General features: G+C 41.3%; 1 protein-coding gene across 3 annotated transcripts in view; it reads left to right on the top strand.

The window, feature by feature from the left end:
• The first annotated feature begins 485 nt into the window (after positions 1–485).
• KIAA1217 (KIAA1217 ortholog) overlaps positions 486–27,009 on the top strand; it is a 355,505-nt gene continuing 328,981 nt past the window's right edge. The window contains exons 1-2 of one of the 3 annotated variants that reach the window (XM_077173875.1): positions 486–906; positions 21,845–21,942. In XM_077173875.1, the coding sequence (XP_077029990.1) occupies positions 21,879–21,942 (64 nt within the window). In that variant the 5' untranslated portion in view covers positions 486–906; positions 21,845–21,878. Of the gene's footprint in view, positions 907–1,082; positions 1,179–21,844; positions 21,943–27,009 lie in introns of those variants that run through there. The other 2 variants (XM_077173881.1, XM_077173889.1) reach the window with 2 other exon arrangements.

Below are 27,009 nucleotides of genomic sequence, written 5' to 3'. Positions count from 1 at the left end.
TCCTCATGCACTTAACTTCTTGCTTAAGATATTTTTTACAGCCCAGTTCGAGTGTGAAAGCCCAGCTGGTCCGAACAGAACTGCTGATACGATGTTCCCTTAGAAGAAGACTATCGCCTCCCTGTTCTGATGGAAACCTCTCGAGCCAGCACTCTCCTTAGAAAGGAGGGAGGAAGGTTTCAGGGGCTGGGGCACAGCTGATGCCCCTCTGATGCCTTTCCCTCCACCTGGCTGTGGCAGGAGAGCCCTTCCCGGTGCGGGGCCAGCCCGTGAGCGAGTTCCAATCGTGCCCGTGTGGGACTGCCTTGGGAGGCTCGAAGCACAGGAGCGGCACGACTAAAACGCTCCGCTTAGCTAGATGCGGCTATTAGGATGCCTAATAAATATTTATAGCCCCTCACCGAGGAGGTGATTGACAGCACAGGGGCAATCCCTACCCTACAGCTGCAGGCAGCAGCCGCCTCGGGGAAAGCATCCCGGGCCGGGGGTCGCCTGTGGCAGGGTCGCGTTGCTTCCGCACCCGCGGAGGCGCTTGGGACGGCCCTCGGAGCTCCACAGTTCGTGCCTTCCCCCTCAGGGGCTGCCCGCGCCGGCAGGGCAGGGCTCGCCCCGGCCCGCGGAGGGACGCGCGGCCCGGCCCAGCCCGGCCCGGCCCGGCCCGGCGCGGCTCCCCCCGCGGTGCGGGAGGCGCTGCCGCAGTCACTGCGGTCCCGCGGAAAGCTGCGGAGCCGCCCGCCCCGCCGCAGCCGGGCTGCCTGCAGGTGAAGTGAAAGTCGTCGGGGAGAGAGAGGAGGAGGAGGCGGCGGCGGAGAAGGAGGGAGCGCGCAGCCCGTCCTGCGCTGCAGCCGGCGGAGGCTCCGCATCGCCCCCGGCGCTCCGCGGCCGCGGCATCCCGGCTTCGCCGGCGTGAGTGGCGCCCAAGTTGGCTCTCCCGGGGGAGGGGGTGACCTTGGGGCGATCGCCCTGCGGGCAGGTGGGGCTGAGCGGGGCGGGGGTCGGCGCTGCCCCCGCCGCCGCCTCCTCCTGCCGGTGCCGTCAGCAGTTCGGGGCGGCGGAGGGCGGGCGGCGAGCGCTGCCCGGCGCGGGGGAGGCACCGGCGGCCGCCGGGAGCAGCCGGCTCGGGAGCACCGCATCCTCCGGCCGCTCTGGCTGTCCCTGTGCCTGCGAGCCTTCCGCTTGTGAGTAAACTTAGGCATGTGTCAAACTTAGAAGTTACTTATTGGTAAGCATGGAGTAGCACAGAAACTGCTTTTCCCCAGAAAAGCGTGAGGGGGGGTGCGGGATGTGCGTGGTGTGTGTGTATTGCATGCTTTGGCTGGCAGAAGCTTTCCACAACAAAATGACTGTGCTTCTTGGAGGAAAAGAGCCCCAACCTAAATCCTTTAGGAATGTGCAGTTTGAGTCGGAAGCTTTTCCTTTGAGACCTGAGGACGAAAGCGGAGCTCTCTAAGCACTCCAAGTGTGGGGTCCGGACCCCTAGACCTGCTGCTCTGATCGCAGGGACCGTGTGAAGGTCTGGAAGATGTCTATAGTGGGGTGTTTTGCATGTCTTTGCCCATGTGTGTGCCCTGAGGTATGATCTGTTCTCAGCCGAGAGTCAACTTTTTCTGCTGTTTCTGGAGTTCAAGCAAAACTATTGTTAGCTTTAAGAATAGCAGGATTTGGCTTGTTTGTGTTTGGCAAAGTTCAGCCCCTGCATGCAGTACTGGGCAGTATGGTGATGTCAGCTTTTCAGAATATTTAAATGTCATGTTTAGTGCTGCATATCTGTGCTGCTGTTAAAAATCAGTCATTCTTAATGTGCTTTTATTTCTTGTTCTTTCTTTGTCCTAATACCTTCAAAATCCTTGTTTGGAGTTCTGCAGATGAGCATTGCATACTGCCCATGGAAATCAGCAGCTGCTCCTTTGCACATCTCTGGTAGCTCAGGAGGGCTGCCTGGACAGTAGCTTTTGCTTACTGGGAAAGCACAGTCAGACTATTAGGCAAAGTATTGCATAATATCAAACATTAAGATGTAATCTTGTAGACTTCTGGTAAACTGACTTTCTGGATGTTAGAGATGGATATCAAACCCATATTATTCATTTTTTCCTTCTGACCTTGTGAACTGTGTGAAGTGCAGTAAGTATGCATAGAAATCTGTATCCTCTAACTGTCTGAGAATGACATTTTCATACAGGGACCAAGCTAGATATCTGACTAACTATACCAACTATTTTCTCCTAACTCTGTGTTCACCAAGCCAAACCTAATCTCAAATTCACTTGATAGCACCCAAACTAATGCATGCAGAATTTCTGTGCACACAGCTGATCATGCTGTATGTGCAGTGGTCAGGGTGCAGCATTGATAGTGCACAACTCTTTCTGCAGCCAGAACCTCTTCTGATTTCATACTGTGTATACCTGGAGCTCTGACTGCTGTGCATAGGTCCAAAGACTTTATATAATGCCATAGTTCAGGCTTGGATTTTAGAAAACCTTTATTTTCAGATCATTGCACAATAAGAGGAGGAAGTTTAGTATTGAGCATTTTTAATGCTCCTGTGTCTGGAACTATATATGTATATGTTTCCTCTGTGGCAGAAAAATTATTCTAAAGGTGTTTTGACAATTTATTGTAATTGAGATTAGCTATGTTTTCTAAAGCATTCAATGTGCAACAATAAAATTGCCATTAAATAAAACTCATGTATTTGGCTACTTCCCCCCCACACCAAAAGCATTAAAGCATTGCCTTTGTATTCTATTAATTATTGGTTTTGTCAGGATTTTTTGTTTACTTGTTTTTGTTTTGTGACTTTTTTTTTCCTTAACAGATGTTCTGATTAGCTAATTTGCTATCTACCTACTTTCAGTGCTTGACATAGCAATCTCCTGTTTATTGCTCTGTGATCTATTGCTGTACTGGTTCTCTGGTTCTCCGTGTGTGTAGGTTTTGGTTTAGGCTATAGAAAGAGCTGGGAAAAGTTAGCTTGCTTCTTTTTTTTTTTTTTTTTTTTTCCTTACTTATGCCTAAGGAGGCCAGTGCTCTGGTCGGGCAGTTTAGTTTCTTGAGTGACTAAATTGATTTCTCCTCATTGAAGGTTAAAGCTTGGCAGCTCTTTAGTGTGAAGCCTTGTGTAATAGGGGCTGTCTGGACAGTGGTTTTGTTGGGGTAAAGATGACGTCTAGGCTGCTGTTGGTAACAGTTTGGATTTTGTAAGGTTGCCCTTAATTGAACAGCTCTCTTGTGTTTGACATTTGCTGTGACCTCCTGCTGTAAGCAAAAGGAGACAGTTAATGATTTTGAAGCTTGTCTTTCACTTAGAGTTGAAAATGAGGATGTTTAGTTCTAGTTCCTGTTCTAATTCTCAGCCATGGTTGAATTTTCACTTTTTTTTTTAAATGGTCTATTGCATCCTTATCACACTTGAAGTTTTTACAAACATGCAGAAAAATTTATGTGTGTACTGAGAACCTAAGTGTTTAAAGTTTGCTTTAAAGATACAGAAGTCTTAGAGATAAACCTTACCCATTTCTACAGTAGTTATGTTGATTAGTCAGTTAGGGTTTGCAGTCTATTGGAAGTTAAGTTAGAAGTGGTGAAGAAAGCAATGAGGAGAAAGTAGACTGAGGGTGGTAAATATGGGATGAAGAAAATGGGTCTGCTCTGGAGCAGTAGGCAGAGTGCAAAGCAAGCTGAGAGGGAGGAAAACTAAAGAAATAACTGAAAGTGGGATGGAACTAATGTTAGCTGGCAAGGAAAGAGAAAAAATATGGACTGTCTTTTCTATTTGACCCATCACTTTTATCAAACTGTAATGAGTTTAAATCTCATGGAGAACGACATTATTTTTCCTTACCATTCCTTATGCCAATTTGTATTTGACACTGTTGTGGTGGGCAGAAACTCAAGCCCATAGAGAGGAATTTTATTGCAGACCAGTTTTGCTGGCTTGTGGTAACCAATGAAATAATTTGTGCACCACCTCAGTCCTGGGCTCTTCTACTGAAGCAGTGCATGTGACTGGTTTGTCATGGTCTCTGTGTGTGTTTGCACCTCAGCAATGGTACCGAAATTGGCAACTTGAGCATTCAAAGGGTGGTTGGTGGTAACTGCTTTGTCTCATAAATAGCCCAGCTGGAATGTAAATTGCTGACCTGGGGGTGAAGGCCTTTCCAGTCCATTGCAATTACTTGAGCTTTTGGGCCTCTTCCAAAGCAGTACGTTCCAGCTAGGCATCAGTGATTCTTTAATTCTGCAAAAAATAAATTGCTTTTCCTCAAATGTGTTGTTCTGTGGTGCAAAGGGACATTCCCCTGTGATACCAAACATCTCAATCCCTCTGACTGGAGAAGGTGTGGTCCTTGGTCTTGAAGACTTGCACATAGTGCTTGACATTATATCTATCTGGAAGTCCTCCTAGATTTGTAGTCGTAGATTTGGATTCACTAAAGATGCCTCAGAACTTGTAGACATAGTTTATATATATGCAAGACTGTTTCTCTTCTTTTTTTCTCCCTCAGCACTGTTGAATAATAGTGTTTCTTCCATTTTTTATCCAATATAAGCTGGAATTGGCTATATTCCTGAATACTTCAGAATTCATTAAATAATGGAATGATAGTTTTCCAAGCCAGCATGAAATGAAATAACTCTAAACATGCATACACAAAAAGAAAATGCTGAGATATTTGTTGTTAACATTAAAGTATACTGTTAAGTCTTGGGATAACAACATTGTCTGTCCCAGGGTAGTGGGTAAGGCCAGGGGAAGAACTGGTTTTTTGTCAAGGACATAATGAATTGGGACAGTGCAGTGGTTATTCCAAAATCATCCCATGATAGTAAATATTGGTGGTGATTTGTTTTTTTTGTTTTGATTTGTTTTGTTTGCTTTTGGGCTTTTCCCCCATATTTTTGTTTTTTATAAATTAAGGTGATATTAAAATGATTAGTTGTTATCCCTTTTGTTCCAATTCCTTTGGATTGGGAGAGGGGGACATACCCTTCTGTAGTTCCCCACTGAAAATCTCTCAGGAAACCCTGAGAGGCTGGAGTATCTCCAAATCACTTGATACAGTGTTTGGATTTGTGCAATTTAATGGCAAGTCTGTAAAATCTTGTGCACTATGTGTTTCTTTAAAACAGAGTAGCTTTAGGTTCTTTTCCTGTATCTCTTCCTTTCTCCTGCAGCATTGTGCAACTTTTTATTTTAGGTCCCAAATTGCCTAAAATATAAGCTCTGTGTGTGTGTGTGTGTGAGTTTTTTGTTTGTTTTTGTTTTGTTTTTTCCCATGCCATATAAACTAAAATCAGTTTTTAGATCTTGTGAGACACATGTTACTTTTCTACATCCCTTCCTTGGGCGCAGTGAGACCTGAAATGGTACATTTGAAGAATTTGGTAGGAGTTTGGTTGAGAGGCAGAGGATGGCAAAGGTTGACAGGGATCTCTGGAGATCATCTTGTCCAACCTCCCTGTTCAAGCAGGCCCACCTAGAGCTGCTTGTCCAAGTGACTTTTGAGCATCTGCAAGGATGGAGATTCCAGAGGCTCTCTTGGAATACCCTGTGCTCAGTCAGTCTTACTAAAAAAAAGTGGATTCCTTTGTGATGGAATTTTAGAGGAGTGTTTAACATCTTTGTGATTGGTGATGAGTGTTTGATGAAAGATGCAATTTAAACCAAGTTAAACCACCACAATCAAAAACTTCAGGGGTTTGCTTATTGCTAAGATGCTTTATACAGCTTTATGCTGCTTAAACTCACAAAAACTGGCATTTTATTCTTCAGGTGGCCTACCTGGTGCTTTACTTTTGTTCAGTTTTTTTGGGATCTCTATCCCCAAAAGAGTATGAGCACAAGAAACCTTGAAATCCTAATTGCCTTTATAAGGATGGAGAAGGAAGCCCTGCTTGCACTACTGACTAAAGGACCCCTTAACTCTGGAAGAGCACAACTTAATCATGTCAGATTTAGGAGTTCTGGACCACAAACATCCCCACATCATCCTCCTCCTTTTCTGGTACAGCTGATGCTTGTGGGTGCTGCACTTCTTCTGACCCTGAGTCTGGATATGCAGTTCAAACAGACCTTTTCCCAGCTGGAGTCTCAGTCTCAGAGAAGATTTTCTGGGAAACAAAATACATACTTATAAATTAATTTACAGTTTGTGGTGTTCACTGTGTGGCTAATGTTACTACCCTGTTCTGTACTTTCCTTAGCATACATTGAAACTACATTGCATAAATTCAGGTTTGTTGCATTATTCAGGTATAATGGTCAGCAGAGTATGCAAGACTACTACAGTTAAGCATTTACTAATTTTTCATTTTAGAAACTAATTGTGTATAGCTTTTTGACCTAGGAAGGATTTTATCAGTGAAACATAGCAATACTTTTCTTTCATCATAATGAACTCACTATATTCTGTTTAAACCAGTTTTTTTTTCTTGTCCTATTGCATGAAATAGGGTAATAGAAGGCTCTCTACAAGCATGCCAGCATTGTGTTTTTGGCTATTAGAAAGCCAATGGAGAAAAGCAAGAAGGTTCTCTTGGGATCATGTAAAAGAGAGCATGGACTGCAAAATACTTAGGACTGAATATTGCTTTAGTAATGCCAAGTCCTACCTTGGAAACAGCATTCTGTCTAGCAAGAGTCTAAATTCTGTGATTAGGAAATTTATTCTATCCTTTATTGCTATGACTTTGTACTGAGATTATTTGGAAAGGTTTGCTGGAAGATGTTTCTTGAAGTTATTTGTCTTCATGTTGAAATCCATAAGGATGGATTATATGTATTTGTTACCCAGTCATGGAGTATGTAATTAGTACTTTGGCTGAATATTAGTGAGCAAATGCTTTCCATTGTAACATTTGTTTGAATAAACCACTTTTTAGTATGGATAATCCTCTTTTAACATAATTGAAACATGGAGCTAATACTGAAACATTTTCAGTTTAAAGACCGATGGGATAGTTGTTCTATGCTACTGTAAAATCACCACAGGAATATTGAAGGAGTCACGTGCTATAAGCATGACTACAAGATTTCTGTATTTCATCCAGTCCCATTTCTATCGTTCTTCTATGTGCTGGTGTAATAATTATAAAGACTTTAATTGCCTAAGAGCTTGCCAGCTTGCATTTGCCAACTATGCTGAAATCCTGGCCAAAATCTTCAAAATCATGCAGTAAGCTGCTGTTGGCTCAGACCAGTGAATATAAATAGATGATATGGTGCTGAATTACAATTTATTATTGAAATTCAGCTAGTGTCTAATAAATAGCCATAAAAAGGCAACATTGTTTCCCTAATTAGGGCTTTGAAAAGAACACAGTATTTTTAATTTATTTATTTAATAAAAGTAATGTTTATCAAAAAATTATAAGATCTAGTTCATAGTTTAGTGACTCTTTCCAAACAAAAATCTTTTTCTGTTTTTGAAAAGAGTTGTGGTCTACTGTCTGGTTCGTTTCCAGTAGAAATAGTTCATGATTTTATTTTGGGGTGAGGTAAAATTTGGATGAAGACAGTGCATTTTATACATAAATTGCTTTTCAAACATCGTGCTTCAGAAATTATGTTAAAGAACTGCGGTATCTGGTTAGTAGTATTTTCAAAATTATTTGTGCTTCCTCTTCCTAATAATAAGGAAAATTTGTGCCAGATTGGAGCTTTGAAAATGGGAAGATACAACTGCTTATTCGTGGAATCAGTTTTAACTGATCTGTATGTGACTCCCTAATAGTACCTTCCAGGGGCTAGAATAACATCAAAGTCCAATGGCATGACACGTTGTGGCATGTATGGAAAGAACTCATGGGAAAAGTCAGGCTGGAAGAGACCTCATAATGTCTCTAGAGTGGCCTCCAGCAGACAGCAGGGGCAGCTGTGGTGTCAGAACAGGCTGCCTAGGGCTTGATCCAGTCATGTCTGTGCAGGCTCCAGCCAATTTCAAATCTCTCAGGACAGCTTGACCCTCCTCACAGTGAAAATGCCTTTAGGGATTACAGGTTTCTCCAGCCTGTAGGCTTGGTGTGTGCACCTGTGTTAGATCTTGACTCTGTTCTTTGTGCTGCCTATCAGGTGGTTTTGTGGTTCGAGTTTTAGAAGAGGGGATCAGTTCCCTGATTTAAGTGGTTCACCTCAGTGCTTGGGCTGTTTTGCACACAGAGTGGTTGGGTGCCTTGGAATCCAAACTAAAATGCACTTCTTGGGGCAGGAGGTACAGAGAGTGAGGGAATGCTGTGTGTGTTATATTTGATATCCTATCTCCATGGAACTTAGGCACATGAGACAATGCCAAGTATTGGGTGTGCAGCAAGTCCAGAGTCTAGCATTTGCAAAGCAGATGTGGGGCCAAGACCAGGACCTAGCTCCCAAAGCTTTGTCTGTGTTGTGCAGCTAGAAAAGTTGTTTAATTGACTTATCTCTGCTCCTCTGAAACATAAGGCCTGAGTATGAATACTTTGGGGCATTTTGCCTGATAGACAAGGTTAGTTTGAAGCACTTTCAGCAGTGTTTCTAGATACCTTGAACATTGCTGCCTTCAAACTAGCAGTTCTTTCATAGTAGGTTCTTCTAAGATGTACTAGGCAATTCTGTGCGTGGTAATTTGAGGAATTCAAATCACTTCAGCCCCTAGTTAGCACTTTCAGCATCACTTGGCAGGAAAATGAGAAAAACATTCAGCAAATCCTCAGCCTAAGTAAGTTTAAACCCACTTCTGTACCCTAGCATTGTAACTTGCTGAGGTCTGTTTATGTGTCTCCTATTAAAACTCTGCAGCTGGATGAACAACCCAACATCCTTGGGGGCAAGAAAGCATAAAGCTATTTCCTTTCTTTTCAAGTGATGTCAATGCTGAGAAAACTGGACCTATGAGTGCTGTGCCACTGAGCTAGAGTTCAGTGTCTGCAGATGCAGTTTCTCAGGCTTTATCTGTGTTACAGTGAAGAGTGTAGCTGCTGGTGTATTCACTAAAGGTATTAATGATGGATACATCATCTGTCAGCATGCTAATAAGCATCATTAACTATCCTCAAAGCAGCTAAATGATACAGCTGTTGAAAAGGCAGGAGTTGCACTCTAGCCTCTTGTCTGAGCTCCTCTTTAGGCCCTAATGGATGGAGCTCGTTGAGGGAAAACCTGAGGGCAAAAGCTTGGAGGTGAGTGAGTCTGTGAGAGATTCTTCCTTTTGATGTTTGCTTTAATGTTAACAGAGCACCAGCATGCACTGCAATTGTTTGACTAGAGTTATTGTTTGGATGTCTAACGACCCATGACCATTTATTAGTTTCTGATGTTATTACTGTAATTGCATTAACATCTAAAAGTTTCCAATTGATGCAGTGAGGCCACTCTGCCTTCCTTGGCTACTCATAGGTGCAGATTTACTGGTAGGTTAACCTTTTCATTTTTTACTGTTTTCAGGGTGTTGTCTTGTTTATGTAAAATATTGCAAATTTTCTTTGTAAACCAAGCATCTCCATGGGTAGCTATTAACATCCTATTACTTTACCTCTGTTATTTCATAATGCTAGTCTTGTAACCAATTCTTTTATGGGGTTCTCTTTACAGCCTCTGGCACAGAGCTTGGTGTCTGGATTGCTCAATAAAGACCGGACCTCTGAATGCTTTATAGCATTCACAAAAAATTAGCCCATTCACTAGCATCCAGCCCGGCAATTAATGGCTATATATATATATATATGTGTATATATATATATATATATATATATATATATATATATATATATATATATATATATAAATAATTTTTTTTTTTTTTTTTTTTTTTAACCTATTAAGGAGAAAATCCCCCTTGCGTTTGCGGGAGAACCAGTAAGAGAGACGAGGCACTCTGAGGTTAAATGGAAGGAGATGTGTGGCCCGGCGAGGAGGCGTTCAGCATCCTCTGCCCCTTAAGCTGAGCAGGGAGGGGAGGGCGGGCGCTGCCGCAGGAGCGAGCGCGGCGGCTCCGCGGCTCCGTCCGCACCCGCGCACCGGGCGGAGCGCGCAGGGCACATCCTGTCCTGTCCCGTCCTTGGCAGCACAGCTGCGGCTCAGCCCTTCTGCTGCCAGGGGCTGGAGCATCAATGCTATTTTATGCGTCCAGCGGAGTTGTAAAGGTTACGTGGGGCGTTGTGTGCAGGGCGAGAACAGAAGTCTCTTTCTTCTGCAGGCTGCCGGGTTCGAGAGTTCTGGCAACTTTTGACGAGTGATAAAGTTGTACTTTTTCCCTACTCGTTTTGTTTTTATGGCTGACATTTAAAAAAATTCTGAACAAATATCTCCAAAGGGCACCAAATAAGCTGAAAATTATTAAGATTCAAAGATATGAAGTACAGTGATGTAAATATTTAAACCACAATTTTGTTTATTCTTTCTCTGGTGGATTAAGCTAGTCAGTGAAAATCTGTCTCAAGTTCTTTGCCCACCCCCTCAAAGAGAACATCACTTTGCCATGCAGCACTGCTGGACACAGTTGCTATAACAATGGCATTTCTTTATTTGTGATGCTGTACTAAGCTGAATTTTAAGGATACTAGGTTTTTTCCCCATCTTCACATTCTATCACTACAAGGATTTCATTCCTCAAATGTTCAAAGAAACCCAAACACAGTATGACCAAAGAATATCAATAGTAGCTATTTATCAACTCCTTTAAAACAGAACTATTGTTTTAAAAGCAAAATTTACCAGAAACACAAAGCAAATCCAGTGCTCCAGCCAGTCATGCTAGTTCCTTAGGTGCAATGCACCCTCTGAATTCAGACACACAGAAGTCCTCAGTTTACTGATGTTCAGAACAATGTCACTTAGACTTTTAAGATTTGCACAATTTTTTCCTGATAGGGTTATTTTTTCCATGTCTTACACTTACTCTACAAGAAGAAATGCAATGGTAGTGATGAACAATATAGGCACTTTTTCCTTTTGAGGCTACACAGTGGTATTTGACATACAGAATTCAAGCATAGAGGTATTCAGACAAAAGGTCACTATATTGTAGCCACCTCACAGATTCAGTGTTTTATGATAGACCTCTATGTAAGGGTATGTTTGTGAGATTTGACATGTCTAGTAACTTCTATCATGATGTATAGCAACTTAAACCCAAATCCCATCTTCACACCTTTGTCCCCTTACTTTAGAAAGATACAGGCATTACATATACTGTCCTTTTTGAAATAAGCCAACCCAAATGTACAAACAAATTAGTAATGTGGGACAAAAAAATCACTGAGGCATAAACCTAAAACCTTGTGGCTAGTTATTCTGTGGTTGAGTATCACATGAAACATTCAAATATAGCAAAGTTAGCTATTCATTGTAACTGGACAGCTGAATTACTGTGACTAAAACAGTTCACCAAATGTTAGGTACCAAATCTGAACTGATGAAATGTGTAATTGGTGTAGTTGATGCATTGATTTTGAAGAATTTCAAACTACTATGTGTGTACTAATAAAGGGCATTTTTGCATTGCAGCAAGCATGAGCAGAACTTTCTATTCACCATCCTGGCCCCCCAGATTTGTTTTACACAGCTGACTAACTGTAAAACTGACTTTCTGTCATGTGGAAGCAACAAGAAAAATGTTTGTAGTCTTCTAAATAGCTTTTTTGTCCTAAAGATGCCATATAGTCAAACCACAATTTTCCTGCATGGTTAAATATTAAATGACAGCAATTTGCTTGTTGAGAATTGTTGATACTTCATTTGTGGTTTGGTGATTTACTTATTTATTGATATATTCTCCAAAATAACTTTTTTGTTTCTATAAGGATAACTTAGAGTTATCCTTATAACAAAAAGGATAAGCAAAACAGTGACTGATGGAACTGATGCTTTACAGGTGCTTTTAATTTTGAACTTTGGAACTAATGCTAGCAGTTCTCAGGAACAGAATCAACTCTTAGCTTCTTCCTGTAATAATAGTTGTCTGCTTTCTGTAGCTTATAGGAGGTGCCATGCTGGACAAGCAGGGCTGAGTGAGGGATGTACTGCACACATCTGCCTCTTGCAGCTCTTCCAGTGGAAGAATCAGGAAGATTTGATGGTAGCACCACAGAATGACTGGAAAACAGGAGGCTGCAGAATTCAGTAGCTTCTGTGAGCTCTGAGCGTTTTCTTCTCTTGTGCATAGGGTAACAGGACCTACTAATGTGGCCATTAACTGATTTGCTTTGTGCAGTGGGGGAGGAAGGTGAAAGGGACACATCTGTAGCCAATTGTCAGAAATTGGAGGGTCACAATAGAAGTACTCTTCTGAACTTTGTTTCTTTTCCTATAGTTTGCTACTATCGGAGAAAAGAAGAGGGCTAATAAATAGTAAAGTCTGAAATGTTGCAGCCTGCCGTGATTTTTACACAAAGTGGCAGTTCCAGAGCAGTTACACCCCTGACTTCTATTGTTGTCTTCCTCTGATTCTGTTGGTGTTTTAGCTCTGTAGTACAGAAAAGAATCATTCATATTTTGTCCTCATCTTAGGTTCCTCCTTGTCTCCTGAGATTTATATGTGGCCATATTTGCAGAACTTGCTTAATAGTTTTATAACCCATTTTTACAAACAACCTGCACCTTTATTTCCTTGAGAAATTCCTTTCAGGGGCAGTGTTTATCACTCAGGTTTGCCTGTGGCTGAGTATGCACATCCTTAGTTGCACCCATCTTTATCTGCACTGTAAGAGAGGCTTGGTGTGCACTGGCAGTGCTGCTTTTAGAAAGAACAAAGGGCCTGCAAATGGAATTGTATCACCTTCTGCTTGATGAAAGCTTACTTTGAACAAATGCTGTCCATAAGATATGCTTCTGCTATATCATTCAGGTTCTTACTATAAAGGGGTGTTTTTTATAATCTTCTTTTTCACTTTCCTCTTTTTATTTTTTCCCCTCAGTTTCCATCATGAGTATGTTCAAAGTAGCTGGTGGTGCTGAATGTGACAGAAAGCTAAGCAAGAAGTCTGGGACTCATATGCCATGCTTTGAGCTCCCTTCTGAGTGTTTGTACAGTTTTACCTCCTGATCTGGGATCTTGTGATACCCGAGAGAGAAGCTGGTGTGATACAGGAGTCTTGAGCTCCATTGCTTTCATGCAACACATCAGGTTTCACATACTTGATCACTCAGTTTACAAGCAGTGGTGTTACAGTTGTCAGGCTTTCAGCATGGATTTAACTGTGTCATGAAGTAGTGTTTAACAAACAGTACTTCATGTTTCTGTTCAAAAATTATGTTTATTATCAAACATAGTAGTTGAGTTATAAGTAGAAACCAAAATGATTGTATGAAGCATAAATATTTCTTACCTTTGGGGATGATGAAAGAAAATACCTTTGAAAAACTTTAATAAAGTTTTAAAGTGCTTTAAAGTTTTTAAAGTGCTTTAATAAAATGAGTAAAGATGAAATGTGAAGATGGTTTGTGTGCTCAAGATGCTAAAAATCCTGCTAGGAACTACTAGGACACATCAAATCTTACAAACACAGCCTCTACATCCATGTTCATAATAAAATACTGAACCTGAGAGATGGCTGCAATGTAGGGACAATCTGTCTGAATACCTCTATGCTTTAATTCTTCATGTCAAATATTGGGGTGTAGCCTCAAAAGGAAAAAGTGCCTGTATTCACACATTGCTGCTGTTGCCTTTTTTGTTATACAGCAAGTATAAGAGATGACAAAAACAAACAGAGGGTCAGGTGGACTTGTGTGCATCTGAATTTGAATGGTGCACTGCACTTAAGGAACCAGCATGACTGGCTGGAGCACCTTATCACCTCTATTTCTGAGCTTTGACTTTGAAATAGTAAAGTTTAAAACAGTTGATAAATAGCTGTTATTGATATACCTTGGTCATACTGTGTTTGGGTTTCTTTGAGCATTTGAGAAATGAAATCCTTGTAGTGACAGAATATGAAGATGGGGAGAAAACCAAGAACCCTTAGAATCCAGTTTAGTATAGAATCATGAATAAGGAAGTGCCATTGTTATAACAACTGTATCCAACAGTGTTGTATGGCAAAATGAAGCTGTTTGAATTTCTTAATTGAATTTTCATACATAGCGTATCTGAATTCTTTCCACACACAAGCTTGGTTAATTTTCCTGCATACTGTAAGATTAAAACATGGCAACATCAGGGATTTTTTTACACTTCTAATTTTTAAGATGTTGTGCACAGATTGATTTCCACACCACCACCACTTCCTATTTTTGTGTTGTTTATGAGAGAAATATGCATCTTTAAATTCTATTCCTTATATGTGTTAAAGCCTTTCAAATCTTTTGCTGAAGTGTTTAACTCTTTAGCAGAGTGGTAGCCTATTATATTCACATAAGTGCAGTTCCACCATTGCCTAGTTGCTCTGCCTTGTCCCCTGTGGTATTTTAGTAGTCTTTTCTGAGTTCCTGGGTTTTTGTCTGGAGTTTACAACTGTAGAGGATGGACTTTTCATTCCTGGTGTCTTTCTTGAAGTGACAATTACTAAGTAATGTTTTCTCTTTCTGAGATGTGTGGATGCAAACAAGACACAGGTTTTATATTGCCTGTCTACATTTATAAAAGTACTCTTTAGCTGTAAATGGGGATGACTGAAGCGCAGCCAGGAAAACTTTATTTGATATTTGGATGATTGCCATAAATAGAATTCAGCTAACACATGCCTTTGTCTGTTGTTGAAATTCAACTTTAAAGGGATTAATTTCTCAACCCTACCCTGCTGTGCAGAATCCTGAATATTAACAGCTTTTCTGAAGGTTAGTGGAACGCTGCATTAACTGGTTTTTGTTCAGCTATGAATTACTCTTTAATAGTAGAAGTTTTGGTACTAAGAGTTGTGTTTTAAAAAATGCAAGAAACAAATTTGACTTCTCATTTTTATTTTCAAGTACAAGAAATAATGATATTACAGTTTGGATAAAATATTGATGACTTTGGTGATTAATAATATATCACTGGTCATCTTTCTTTACAATAGAAGCAGCTGTCTTTCAGCAAATTCTTCTATCTTCACGCACACACTATAGTGTGCATTTCAGAGTTGGAGTAGGTGCATTTGCAGGTAAGATTTGGATCTTACATTGTCCCCTGCTGCATCAACAGAGTGCTCAGATGCTCTGCTGATCCTTCAGTGAAGCTATGCCAACACAAACTTTTTAACCATGATGTTTTCTAGCAGGTAGAAACAAGGCATCTGCCTTTCCCTATGTGCTCAGGAATTGTTTTGATTTAGAGTTTGCTTCTTTAGTCTGAAGCCAGAGGAAACTGGAAAGAAGATTTTCTGTTTGGCTGTGTAAGGCATTTCTGTACGTGCTGCAGCTGAAAAGCTGCCACGGCTGCTGTAGCATCAATGCAGCTCTGCTGCTGGAAATAACAGGAGCACTGGTGGGAGACTTGCTTCCAGTCTTTTACTGCTTTACCATCTACAGGTACTCTGAATTCAGTGTGGCACACAGAGGGAGGGTATAGCACTCTGTATTTTGTTTCCACTGTCCTGTCTTTAGTCATGCTGCTCAAATGAAAACACACAATGAATGTTAGGAAGAATACCAGTTGTCCTGCTGACATACTTTTGTTTCAGAGCTGTGTGAAAATTAGTGGTCCATATATAGCTGGGAAACTTATTCTGAATAAGTTAATGCCGATAGAAACTGAGGGAAGAATATTTGTGTATTTGTCAATTAATCACATTTTTTGAGATGTATACTTGAAGACATTAAATAAAAACATTTACTAAGTCTTTCTGAGCAGATTGAACACAGTGTAAGACAAATTCAATTGTGCCCTGCTGATGGCTGGCTGAGGAGTCTGAGCATTCTTCCTATGACTCAATTTCTAGGGGTAGTCAACTTTCTACAAAGTTTTAAGGTGTGTCCATCAATACTCTTATATAGTGTATGGTACCCTTTTACTCACTTTCACCAAGGGTAGGTTTTTCTTGCTCTTTGGCTTTTCCATGCAGTTATGGTTAGATTTCTGTGGTTAAATGTGACTTGGCAGAGTTAGGTTTATGGTTGGATTCAATGACTACAAAGGTATCTTCCAACCTAAATGATTCTATCCTGAAGAATTTTAAGAAATAACAGAGAATGAAGCCATATGAATTAATAATAGCTTTATGACTTATCTGATTTCTGCAAATAGTTCTTTTCTTGGCTACATTACTGATTTCAAAGTACCATAGCTAAATGCAGATGTTCCTATTCATTGTAGCTAATGTACCACTTGTGTGTGTATATGACTTGCTCATCTGTCTGGGGTGCATCTGAAATGATGTCAAAGGTGCAGAGGTGTGTGAGAAACACCATTTGGATGCTTTCATATATCCAAAATGGAAGCTGTTCAGCTCTGGATTGAAATGAATTCCATTAGGAGGAATCCATTTCAAGCAGAAAGTATGTTAAGAGCTACTTCTGCTTACAAAAGCGCACATCATTGCTGAAGAGGCTTGGAAGGATTTCAGATCTGCTTGTGCTTTTGCATTAAATGAATGATTTCTGATCTTTCTATTCCTCTGCCCTTGCTCCATTCCTGCTGTTTCTTCTTTTGCATTTTCCCATAATACTGCCTGTGTGTCCCAGGTAGAGTCCTTGAGCCATTGCCTTCCTGCATGGGTGGCTTCAGGTGTGCTCTGTGTTCTGTGTCTGCAGCACCATCTCTGCTTGGTCCATGGCTGGGAAGTGGAAGCAGGCTCTTCCCTGTTTACACTGAGCTATGCAGTTCAATTAGCTGCATCTTATATAGCTCACTGAGATATAACTTTCCCTTCAACAGAGCTCCCTTCCCATGGGGCAGCTCTCTGATTTGCCTCTTGTGTGTGTGGTGACAGATTTTTGGGTCATTTGCACCCTGTTTGAATTCTTGTGCTTCACGGAAGGGGAAGCAAAGAGGGCAAAACACACTTTTACAAATTGTTGAGGTTTTTTTAACCCTAGTGGGGTGGTGGAGAGGAATCTTCTGCAGTTCCCGGATATTATATGGGGAACAGGCCCAAATGAAAAACCTGTTCTGGTGCCAGGAAGAGCATGGCTGAGAGATATGGAGGCTTGGTGAGCACCCTAGCCCTGCACCCCTGGGGCAGGACCTGCCAGCCTCTCTGCCTGGCCACCAGGGTCAAACTCTTGTACCTTCCAGGGTTTTCTTTGGAGGATGGTGTGTTCCCTTCTTGGAGACTTCATATGAGTCTGAAGATGCATGTTAACTAGTGGGGCAAGAGAGTGAAAAGCAAAATATGGGTCTTGAAAGACCAGGGTAGCTCAGTTTCCTGAGATGCATAAAGAAGTTTTCATACTCCTAATTTAATTTGAATTGTTAATCTCTTTATTTCCCATTAAATTAATCTTCAGCTAGTTTATGTTGTTAATTTACTTTCTTTTCTTTTTATATCTATTTCCTATGGATTAACAGTATTATTCATTCAAAGGGTATCTATCAAACATAATTAACAAATAATTTGATGGCCCAGAACCCTTTTTAAAAATTATTACTTTTAGGAAATAGGTTAAGCAGTTACTAGGTTATAGGGAGACAGTAAGAAAGAATTGAACAACTCATGTCTCCTTGGTTTGGTCTACATTAACTCCCTCATGTTGCTTGCTATAGCTCTCATCTGCTGCCTGCAACACCTTCCCATCCCACAGTCAACTGTTTCTTTCTTCTTGTGAGCAGGAGAAGTCTTGGTGAGGCCATTTAGGGAGCAAAAGTCAGTTTGTGGAGGGCTGCTTAAGCTGCTGCCACTGGAGATTGAAGGTTACTCTATCAGTCCCATGCTGGAGAGTGAATAGGTGATGCAGCTCTTTTCATGCATAACTTCTGTGCTTGAAAGTTGAAACTGAGTCTATGTTTATACATTTGAATGTCTCATATTTAAAAATAAGAGTCATTATCTGTAGTGGCACACTAAATAAACTGCATTTTTCCCTCTTCAGAACCACTTTTCCTCTGGAGAATTCAGCAGCAGCGGTATAAGGCAGTTGCTCTTTGCAGAATATGTGATTTCTTTCCTGGCCCTGAACTTTTATCTTGCTGAAACAAATATTTTACCATTAAGAACACTTGGTCACATCTGGTACATCTTTAAAAGGGTTGCTTTTCCAAGAATAGCATGCAAACATGAAATCAGAATCATAAGCAGATGTTTGCTAATATGGCCATAGATAACCTTTCAGTTTCATGTTTAATTTTTATAAATAACCAACTGTAAAGAATGCAGATTAATAGAGAACAGAGATAATTTCTATCAGTGTTAATATGTTAACTTTACTGTGTTGCTGATGTTGTACTTACTACTATAAAATAACATTATTTATTGTATAAAATTGTCAGCTGGTTACACAGGAAGAGACATTTTTGTCATTGCTCTTTTGCAACCTGGAAATGTTTGCTTTTCTTCAAAGAGCATAGGATGATTATCTGTGACAAAAAGACTTCTAATTTTGGCTTAATTCTTTCATTCATTGATAAAATACTTGAATGCTCTAGAATAGACAGAATTTCTGGCTGTTTTTTTGCCTTTGCATTTTTAGTGAGCTTGACATGACTTTTGCAGTTGGGCTGGTAAAAATGAGGTATTTTCTCCCTTGACTGCTGGCCTCAAAGAAGCATATTTTAGCTTACTGAAAAAAAAATCTGTTTCATAAGGCAGACCAGTAGCCTTTTGTTTTCCTCTTATAATATTCTCCTTATAACTTACTTGAATTAGTTTTGGACAGTTCAGTGTACAGTTGCAGCTGACAATACTCTTCCTTCCCTGAAAAGCCTGCCTGTCACTGCTGCAGCAGGGGACAAAGGCCTGGGCTGTGCTGCCACTACCTCTGCCCTTCCAGAAGGGTCCTTGTCACAGTGGGACCTTAGCTGGTGGCAAAATGTATTCAGATGCCATCATAGGGAAGGCATGACATGGGACAATGTCAGAAGTGTCCCATAGCAGTAAGAGCTGAGGTCTCTGGATGCTCCAAGCATGAGGCAGCTGCCATCTGCTTTCTGCTGAGGTACCCAGCACGTCACATCCTTAGGGCAGCTCGTGGTGTTTTGGGAGCTCAGGATGGCAGTGACTACTCCTGAATCTGAAAAATTATTGTTGACAGAGGCAGGTTTTGGGAGGAGGGCAAGCTACCAGATCTGCTTACTCAGAGGATGAACCCTGTAAGGGAGAGGGGTGAAGTTCATAGGCGTGGTGCTGCCCGGGCTGTGCCACTCGCGGGACGCTGCAAACCCCCTCCCCTGGCTCCAGAGACCTGTGCAGGACCAGTCAGCAACTGGGCAGGTGTAGTAGGTTGGGAAGGGTTAATTGCCAAAACAGGTTAATGTGAGTAAGCAATCGACCTGTAGAAGGTGTATGTTTGGGGCTTTTTTGGGTTGGTTTATTTTTTTTATACTTTTAAGCTTAGAAACTTAAAAACATCTCACTTGATGATAATATTGACATTCCTCAGAAGTAGAGATGTACACGAGCATAGCAAGTACATCTCAGCATCCAAATTTGTAGATGACGTAAAAGAACTGTTTGGGAAAGATAGCACAGCACTGAGAATTCATTAGAGCATTGCTTGCATTGTAGTTGAAACACCTTCAAAGAAAACTAACAATTGAAATAAGTTCTGAAGCAGAAGAACCTTGCAGGCATTAGGGAAGGGGTGGGTAGCAGCTTATGTGTTAGCAAAATATCTCCCGCTAGAATATTATTTTACATCCCTGTTGTGTAGTTTTCTCCCTTGGTAATTTACAAATGGAAAATAAAATTTGGAATTATAGCTGATTAGATATTGTGAGTTCTCAACAAAGCATGTTTGTGTTCTGTATGCAATTATTACAGAGTTGCTGGGTACAACTTGGTAGATGAATTTGAGTTATCTTTTGTGTTCAAGCAATTCAGTCTCTTTTTGTATGAAGAATGAACTGTGTTCTGCTACAGCACTCCTTAGAGAAAGGATATTTTGTGTTATTTTTTTAACCAGTAATTATTTTTTAATTTTATAGTGAAAATTAAACTAATTTAATCAAGTATAGCCTGTACAAAAGATTTTGATTTTGTCAGTTGTGATTGTGTAGACTGCATTCTGGTTTAAATAAGCAGTGTTGTTATTCTCAATTCTGAAGACATAAACCCATCTATTCTCTTTGTCTTCTTTTCCTTCTCCTGGCTCACTTATTTGCATGTGGTCAAGTACTTTGGCCCTTTCAATCCTAGATGTGAATCTGTGGTTCTTGCTAACAGATTGCCTGGGCTTGTTCTGAAGAATGATGTGGAGGCAATACTGGAGCATTTTGCCAGTGCCATGCTCTTTTGATGGGAAACTGGGGCAAGGAGAGGCAGAGGCACTGGGATTCTGCCTTTTGCTTTCTCTTAGGATAGTGGGAAGGTCACTAATGTGGCCAACCTTTTGCAGGTGTGAACAGTGATTCCCTACTGTCAAGCAGTGTTCTTAAAACTACTTCTGTTTTGAAATTTTGAGATCATAGGCTCTATTTATCAGCCTACAAGGCTTTGCAAATATGCAATGTTGTCTTTAAGTTTGGGAAATATCCATTAAACCACTTAGATGCGAGTTAAAGGGAAAATTGTGTAACTGTATCTCAGCCTTTCAGTAGATCCACATTGTTTGGTGTACTTTTAATAATGGTTCATTAGTTCAAGATATTGTCACCTTGAACCTAAATCACATTAATGGCATTGATAATCTTTAAACTTGCAGTGTTCCGGAATGATGAAAATAATGTTGTTGTTCTTTTTTATTTTCTTGTTTCTAGATATAATGTTTTATTGGAAATGACTAGGACTAACAAATGGATGAAGCTTGGAAATTGGTATCGGTGAAATAAAGCTGCAATAAATTTTAGAAATGCTGAGAACTCAGAATTTCTTTGGGCATATGTCAGCTCTGCCTTGTGATGGAAAGGGAGCTGATGCTTTGAGAAGTTGCATCATTTGTTTGCTAACTTGTGGCAGAGTAGTAGAGACAAGACTCAGATGTAAGAAGTATTTCACTGATTATGTGGATGGTTGTGGTTAGATCTGTTGCTAATACAGTATCTAAATATTGCCAATGCAGTGTACAATATAATCAGGTCTAAAGGGTTGAACCATAAGCAGGTGCAACTAGAATTGCACAGGTTTGCATTTTGGCCTGCAGAATGCACAATTACAAGGCTACAAAGCATCTCTGTGGCTACTTTTGGATTTTACTTCTCACGTGACCAGATCTTAGTGCTGGTACTCACCTGTCCAAATGTGTGTGTTCCCTGTCTTCAGACTGGGTGTACCCTGCAGGTGTCTGTGCCTGGGGAAAGGGTGAAGGTGTGACCCACCTGGAAGCTGCCTGCAACTTCAGAGGACCAGCCGGCCCAGACTACTCCAGCATTTTGTACCCTTTTGCAGGCTGATCTGTACCAAAGTCAGTCACAGCCATCACAGCTTCCCTGCCTCTGGAATGCATTCATTATGTGGACATACAGACAGTTCCTCCTGCAACTCCCACCTGGCATTCTAATCTTAGGGAAAATCACATTTCTAATCAGAGGCATTGGCAAGGGAGTGGGTGCCTGTGTGTGGGGAATAGGACTCAAAGACCTGACTGTCTTTCCTTGCTGTCACCCAGCTGCTGCAGGGCATTTCTGCTGGGTTAAAAATATTTGATTTTGCAATATTTTTCTGAAGTGAATTGCTATTAAATTGCTCATACTCCCAGCTTTAACTGCATTTTAACAAACAATGTTTTGGTGGGTCAGCCTCGATGAAGCGTTGTTCGCAGGGTTTTCAGCTGTGGCTGTCTGTGGGAGGCTGCCAGTGCTGGTTTCCAGAGGGACTTCAGCACACCCACTCTTGACTCACTCCTTTCCTGTTTTAGGTTTCCTGAAGCTCCTGTGCTGTGATGCCCCGGAATGCCTCATGGCAGAGCCACCCGGCCGCCGCGCTGGAGCGTGGCACTGCCCTGTAGAGAGCTGGGTAAGTGAAATCTCATCCTCAGCCTGGAAAATGCTGCCTGCCCCCATGGCCTGTCCTCACAAACCTGGTGACACAGGCTGGTCTCATCAGCCCCCTCTTGCATGTCTTACCACACTCTCCTGGCTTCGTGTACATTGGAGGGCGGTTTGTTGGGAAGTGGTGGATGCACGGGTTTCTTATTTCTATATATATATATATATATATACAGAAGATAAGCATTGGGGTGAGGAAGGTGGATTAGAGGAGGTGCATCTGAAATGCCCTCTTGCTCCTCTCTTTAAAAAAAAATCATTTCTGGAAAACTTTTTTTTTCTGCCATGAGTACTGCTGATTTCCTTCATGTGCTATGAGCCCCATCACATCTTCCATGTACTGCTAAAATGTGTTAGATGTGACTACCTGTTATGGAATAATTACTTTCTATGTGTTACTCCAGTTGTATCATTTCCCTCTTGCAAAAGTAAGGTGTGGTGGGTGGCTGGGACCCCCTGTTTGCCCCTCTAAGGGCAGCATTTGGCTGTTTTCTGTGCCTGAATTGGACTTAAACATTTCTTTATGATTTTATTACTGATCACTATGTTTCTGGGGAGTCTTGGTGAGACACAGAAAATTCTGCTTACAATGGAGTATTTGTAAGCAGAACTTATATTTGGGAATAAATCTAGATATTTTCATATGGTTGTCAGCTGTTAGACAGAATTGTGGACTTCTGGACCTAGATCCTTCTAATACCCTTGGCAACAAGTCCCATGGGTCTAAAGGAATGGCTCTAGGAATTGATCCAGCTGTCCAAGAGGAAGGGCAATTAAAGTACTCATTGACATCTGATCAAGTACTCGTTGACATTTGCTTTAACTACATATATGGAAAGAAGGAGAGTCCCTGATGAAGAAATGTACCTGAAATGAAGAAATATTCTCTCGGTTTTTCTACAACAAAGAACTGTCTTGGGCAGTCTGAAGCCTTAATATGCCAAGCAGAGCTAAGAAGAAATTATCCTGTTTTATATTGATAATGCAGTCTGATGCTGGGACAGTTCCTCAGACCTTTGATTTCGGAAACTTGTAGATTACTGATGGACTGTTGCCTTTTGGATTTCATTTAGGTTCTGACAAGAATGGATTTGATTCTCTGAATTCCCCAAGGCCAAATACTTACGTTTTTGATCTGCTATTGTAGTTGCTTTAGGAAGTGCCAGTTCACTTATCCAGTGGTGGACATTCATCATTAGTGTCTGAATTAATGGGTAGAGATGCTGCTGATTTTGAAAAATAGTCTGATTCCCAGGAAATGATCTTTCAAAACTATGTTGTTAACTGATTATTTCCTGTCTTGTCCCATCATCTTGTCTGGGAGAAGATGATTGCAAAGAAGAGGCTTTTCTGTCTAGAGGCCCACAAATTCAGAGGAAGTCTGAGCCTGTTGTCCTGCCTTACCCTGGGGTGGAAACTACATGGCTGAGAGATCTGTCTGCATGGTCAGGGCTAATAAGTTATTTTGGTAGACTGGACCACTTTGTGATCTTGAAAGGGCTGTCTGTGGGCTGTTCTGGTGTCTGAGGGCTGGAGCACTGGGACAATGTCTCTGAGAGGATTTGCAGCAGTGGTGGGTGATGGCTGTTGCTGAGAAGAAATGTGAATTGTTGTGTCATCCATGCTGATGTGAAGCTGTGTGTGAAGTCATTGTCAGCAGAGCAGTATCAGTACATTGGCAATGATCATTTGAACTGATGACCAGGTCCTGTTCAGGCAAAATAAATATTTTGAGCTTTGTGGTTGCAATCTGGGCCCCCAGAGGGACTGTGCTCTTATTTGCCTCTTGGGTGGATGTCAGCAACCTGCTCCTCCCGTCTTGAGATCTAACCAGTAGAGTTACCTTGTCATCAGGTTTTGCGATGCTATAAGCTCAAATGTTAGAAGCTGTTTCTGTTCACCATGCTTTGCATTTCTTACTGGCTGTCTTGAGACAGGCTGAGTTTAAATTCACCTTACTGCTGTGTTTGTAGTTCTGAGGGACAGACTCTGAGTCTGACACCCTCTTTGAATCTGAAGCACTTTTTAAAAGAAGGTTTAGTACTTGAAAATTACCTCTCCTTTGGGATTTTGCTTCCAGCCAAAGCTGGGAGATAACAAGACTTTGAAGTGGGGTCTAGGAGGGTGGTATCTCAGTATTTCCCCCTATCTCTGGTTAGTGACACTACAACCTTTTGTATCTGCTTTAAGGAAATATTTTTAGGGTTTTTTTTTTTAAACTATTTCCACAGTTGATTATTCACTTCATTAATTTTATTTGGAAGAGAGTGGGTATAGTTCAGTAGAAATTTGCCTTATGGTTGTTTTTAATGATGCAAACACTTTCCAGTAGTAGATTTTTTGGGGTTCAATTGATTCACACATACCAGCCATGACTGGCATTCACTGTGGGTTGATTATTGTTTTTGAAAATAACTGATTTTTATCAGTTTGGTTATACCAGTTGAAATAGGTTTATTTTAGGCAACCTCATTTCAAAATGGGAATGGTTATGTGGTGGGGCAGAGCTGCAGCACATGGAAGTTTCCCAGCCTTGGTTGAACTGGTGTGGATTCTCAGCAGTGAGCTGGAGTTTTGCTGCAGCACAGTACAGTGATTTTAGGAGCTGAAAGGACCAGCTCCAGAAGCTGGGTTAGCTGGAGTTGAAAGCTGTTGAGCAGCTTGAGCTTCATCAACCTAGCACTATTCTACTTCTCCCTCCCTGGCACCACTCCTGGGCTTGTTCTTGAAAAACCCTTTGAAAATGATGGGGTTAAAGGGAATCTTGTGATTCTTTGTGGCTATTTATTAGTATCTTCCTGCTGCCATGAATATTCACTACATATATTTGGCTAGTTGCATTGCATGCTCATCATTTACCAAAATTTCATGTTCAGAGGATGTTTTTCTTTTCGCTTCTGCTTTTTGGATTTTTTTTTTTTCTAAGTGTGGTGGGGAGTGTGTGTGTGTGCTCCTGGTATCTTTTACTTCAAGCTTTCCTTCTGAGTCCTTATCTCTGCATATATATTTATGTTGGGTTTTTGTATTTTAAGTGCCCAAGTTGGAAATTAACTTTCCTTGATAGTGTGCCTAAGGTATTTGCACTGTATCTTTCCTGTGCCTGTGTGCATAAGCAAAACAGATGTACCTGATAAACAATTTTGACTTTCTCTCAGTCATTTAAATGAGTCAGAATTCTTTTTATTGACAGATTTTGCAGCACTGCCCTAGTACATTTTTGGTGTAATCATAAAGTTGTCTATTTTAATTGGAGACCTAAATTTATCTGCTCTTTGAGATGATAGTTCCACCCTTTCCTCCCCAGGCTGTAGAAATGCTGTGTCTTCCACTGAAATGTCGATAAGGAGACTACCTACCATCACAGTGACCTCAGAGGCTGGGCACAGTTTTTGCCAGGGCCATGACTTGGACAGTGTTAGCACAGTAAATGTATGATTCCTCAAGGTGAGCCCCAGGGCACCATGCTTCTCCTTAGGCAATGAGTCTTTTCCCATTTTCAAGGCAGATGCATCTGCACATGAAGATGCAAACAGACCCCAGCTTGTAGCCTGAGAAGCAGAATCCTCACCCAGCTGGGTGTTCATCAAGAGTGGAGGAGGTGTTATTTTCTTTCTTTCCCTTGTTCTATTCAAGAGGATTTACAGAACCTTCTGAGGAGGAGAAAAGTGTTGATTTTTAACACAGCAAGCCCTGAGGTGGCATCTTGAGGAATTGGTTGATTTCATCTTTGTTCCTCATGAGCTGCAAAGGTGTCTTGGACTCTGACCATCTGATTACTCCTTCCAAGAAGGATGTTCACTTTCCTCTTGAATAGGGGAGGGTGGATTTTTGACCTTCATGAACTTGAGGAGGGTAGGTAGTTTTGCAGTGAGAACTACAGAAAAATGTGTATTTTTAGCTGTGGGGAGTGTGATTAGAGAAACAAACTGGATCCTAGCCTGAAGCTGAAGTCCCTTCCATTAATGTAAGACACGAGGGCCAAACATGGTGGTATCAGGATAGAGAGGTTTGCCCATTGCTTCTGTTAGGAAGTTTTATTTGCTCAACTTCCACCAGTTAATGATCAGCTGGTGTTTGGTATTCCTGCAGAGCTGACATTGGTGTGAGTCTGTTGTGATGTACAGGGCCTCCTGCCCAAATCAGGATGAGATCTGATATTCTGTGTCAGTAACTTGAACCTTGGACCAGCCCCTCACTTCTGCATTTTCTCCTGAAGGTGTTTTGTCCCTCTCTTATCCATCACCATTTTCAGGAAACATCCCAACCTGCTCTGCCAGCACTCCTCTGCAGAGTGTTTATTGTTGGAAAGGTTTACATTCTCCCTCAAAGCTCCCTCCTAGTTTTGTGTCAACACACCACCTTCTCTCTGGATTTTCTGTTTGGTTGGTTTTCTACTGCTAACATTCCACCTAACTCTGAGGCTGAAGTATTCATACAGCTTCTTAGTTTTCAGGAGGGTCTAGGGGCATGCTATGAAGCTCCTGATATTTTTCTGATTGCTGGCCACAGCCTAGGAGAGGTCAGTAGCATCACTTATCCTCTGCTGGACATTGGGAGTCTCCCATCCAGTTTCTGCCATGAACTGAAGCATTGCTGAGGTATCAAGAGATTATTTGACCTTTGAGTGTTGAGGGAGGCAGAAATGATTTATCAACTTTTTTCTTGAAAATATCTGGTGAGATGCAAGGAGCAGAATGCAGGGCTGTCAGTGTCACCCAGGTTAAGGAGAACATGTGATGCACAAGCAAATGCTGTAAAATGCAGCAGGTATCAATCAGTAACATCTTGTACTAGGTTGTTTTAAATTACCCTTTGGCATATCCCAGTATTTGGGAAAAAAAATCAGTGCTGGAGTTTTGATGATGAGACATAATGTGAGGAAAATGTTACAGCAGTCAGGTTTGTCAGTGATGTTCAAATGCTCTGTACCATTTTTATTGCTATCTTAATTTTAAATTAACTGCTTCTGTAATATATAGTCCTGACTACTTTGGATCCAGTATGACTTCGGGACAAATATCCTCAATACAAAGAT

The sequence above is a fragment of the Agelaius phoeniceus genome, chromosome 1 (assembly GCF_051311805.1).
Source record: "Agelaius phoeniceus isolate bAgePho1 chromosome 1, bAgePho1.hap1, whole genome shotgun sequence".
Taxonomy (NCBI): domain Eukaryota; kingdom Metazoa; phylum Chordata; class Aves; order Passeriformes; family Icteridae; genus Agelaius; species Agelaius phoeniceus.
Note: the sequence above shows the minus strand (reverse complement) of the source record. Positions and strands in the feature narration are given on the sequence as shown.